Below are 1,730 nucleotides of genomic sequence, written 5' to 3' on the forward strand. Positions count from 1 at the left end.
AAAAAAAAAAAAAAAAAAAAAAAAAAAAAAAAAAAATTATATAAAATAAATAAAAAAGAAAAAGACAAAGTAATTATATTTCTTACGTTCTTTCCACAAATTTATAGAAGTGTTGTATTTTTTAAAAACATAAAAAAAATGATCATAAATATTATTAAAGTAAAAATAAGATTGCATAAAATTTTGATTGCATATATTTAATAAAATAACACATGATAAAACAAAGTCAATGTGTTGAGCACTTACATATTTAAAAAAAAATTTTGTTTTTAATATTTCATTAATTATGTCATAATTATATATTTCTTCACTTTTTTCACAAATATTCTCATAAAATTTTATTTTTTCCTTTTTTAATATAACACTTAAACGTGTTAAAACATTATTTATGAAGCTCATAATATAAGAAACTAAACTTGACAAATTCTTCATATTATCATCAGAATTAAATAAAAATTCACATTGATTGGTATTATTATTTTTATTATTACTATTCTTTATATACTTTACATAAGAATATAAAAAAAAAGAAAAAATATAGTATTTAAAATGCGAAATATATAATAAAAACAACTGTTCATAAATGTAAAAAAAAATTAAATTTTCGTTTTGAACTACTTCATCTTTAATATTATTATCTTTTAATTTTTTTGACAATATTAGATGAAAAATATAATCTAGTCTTATTCTTTTTAATTTATCATTAAAATAAAGATATGAAAGCTTATAAATAGAAATATTATTACTTACTCTAATTTTTTTCTCATAAAAATTATCTTTTTTTATTCTATCATTTACTAATTCATCAATATTAAAAAACTCTATTTGTTCTTTTGTATATAAGAACTTTAGAAATTCATTTATATAATCAGAATACTGAGAATTATTTTTTTCATTTATCCTTTCACTTTTATAATTTTCAATTTCATCTTCTTTTTTCTCATTTTCTCTATGAATTTTTATATTATCATTATTAGAATTATTACTTTGTTTCAATAAAACTTCTCTATATTCATCTATGTTTAGAGGAATATTGTAATTTAATATGTCTGAAATAAAATATTTTAAACATTTTAAAAATTTATTAAAATTTTCAATTCTAGTATTATAAATAAAATAATTTTTTAAAATTTCTTTTTCTTTTAGAATATTTTCATCTTTATTTAAATGAATTATAAAATAAAAAAATATATAGTAAATGTCTTTAAGGTAAACATATAATAAATAAAAGTTGCTTAAGTTTAATGTTTCTACACTTCTTAAATATTTTAGATTTTCAATTTTTATATTTCTCATATATCCCTATAAAAAAATTCAATTAAAATAAATTATTTTTTTTTTTTTTTTTTTATAATAAAAACATTTTTTATTTTTATATTTCAATTTATTCATACTTCTAATTTTATTTTATTTAATTCCATTACAGATACTATCTTAATATTATCTGAAGTACAAAAATTATTTGACATAAATATTTTTTCATTTTTTTCTCTAAGCATCTTTTCTACTATTTACATAAAAATCTTATTTATACAACACAATAAAAAAAAAAAAAAAAAATATAATTTTATTCACTTTATAGCATTTTATTTTAATTAAAATTTTTTTAATTATTAATAATTTTAGAAAAGAAAAGAAAAATGTTAAAAAAAGAAAAATGTTAAAAAAGTAAAAATGTATAATGAAATAGGAATAATGAAAAAAAAAAAAAAAAAAAAAAAAAAAAAATT

The 1,730-nt window shown here is 14.4% G+C and overlaps 1 protein-coding gene across 1 annotated transcript in view; it reads right to left on the reverse strand.

Moving 5' to 3' along the window:
• The window catches only part of PGAL8A_00441000 (conserved Plasmodium protein, unknown function), a gene marked incomplete at both ends in the record, with an annotated part of 3,005 nt that extends 1,506 nt beyond the window's left edge, over positions 1–1,499 (reverse strand). The window contains 2 exons of the mRNA XM_028673150.1: positions 87–1,302; positions 1,395–1,499. Of these exons, the coding sequence (XP_028529632.1) occupies positions 87–1,302; positions 1,395–1,499 (1,321 nt within the window). The remainder of the gene's footprint in view (positions 1–86; positions 1,303–1,394) is intronic.
• Positions 1,500–1,730: the final 231 nt, after the last annotated feature.

This window comes from Plasmodium gallinaceum (assembly GCF_900005855.1).
Source record: "Plasmodium gallinaceum strain 8A genome assembly, contig: PGAL8A_v1_119, whole genome shotgun sequence".
In the NCBI taxonomy this organism is placed as follows: domain Eukaryota; phylum Apicomplexa; class Aconoidasida; order Haemosporida; family Plasmodiidae; genus Plasmodium; species Plasmodium gallinaceum.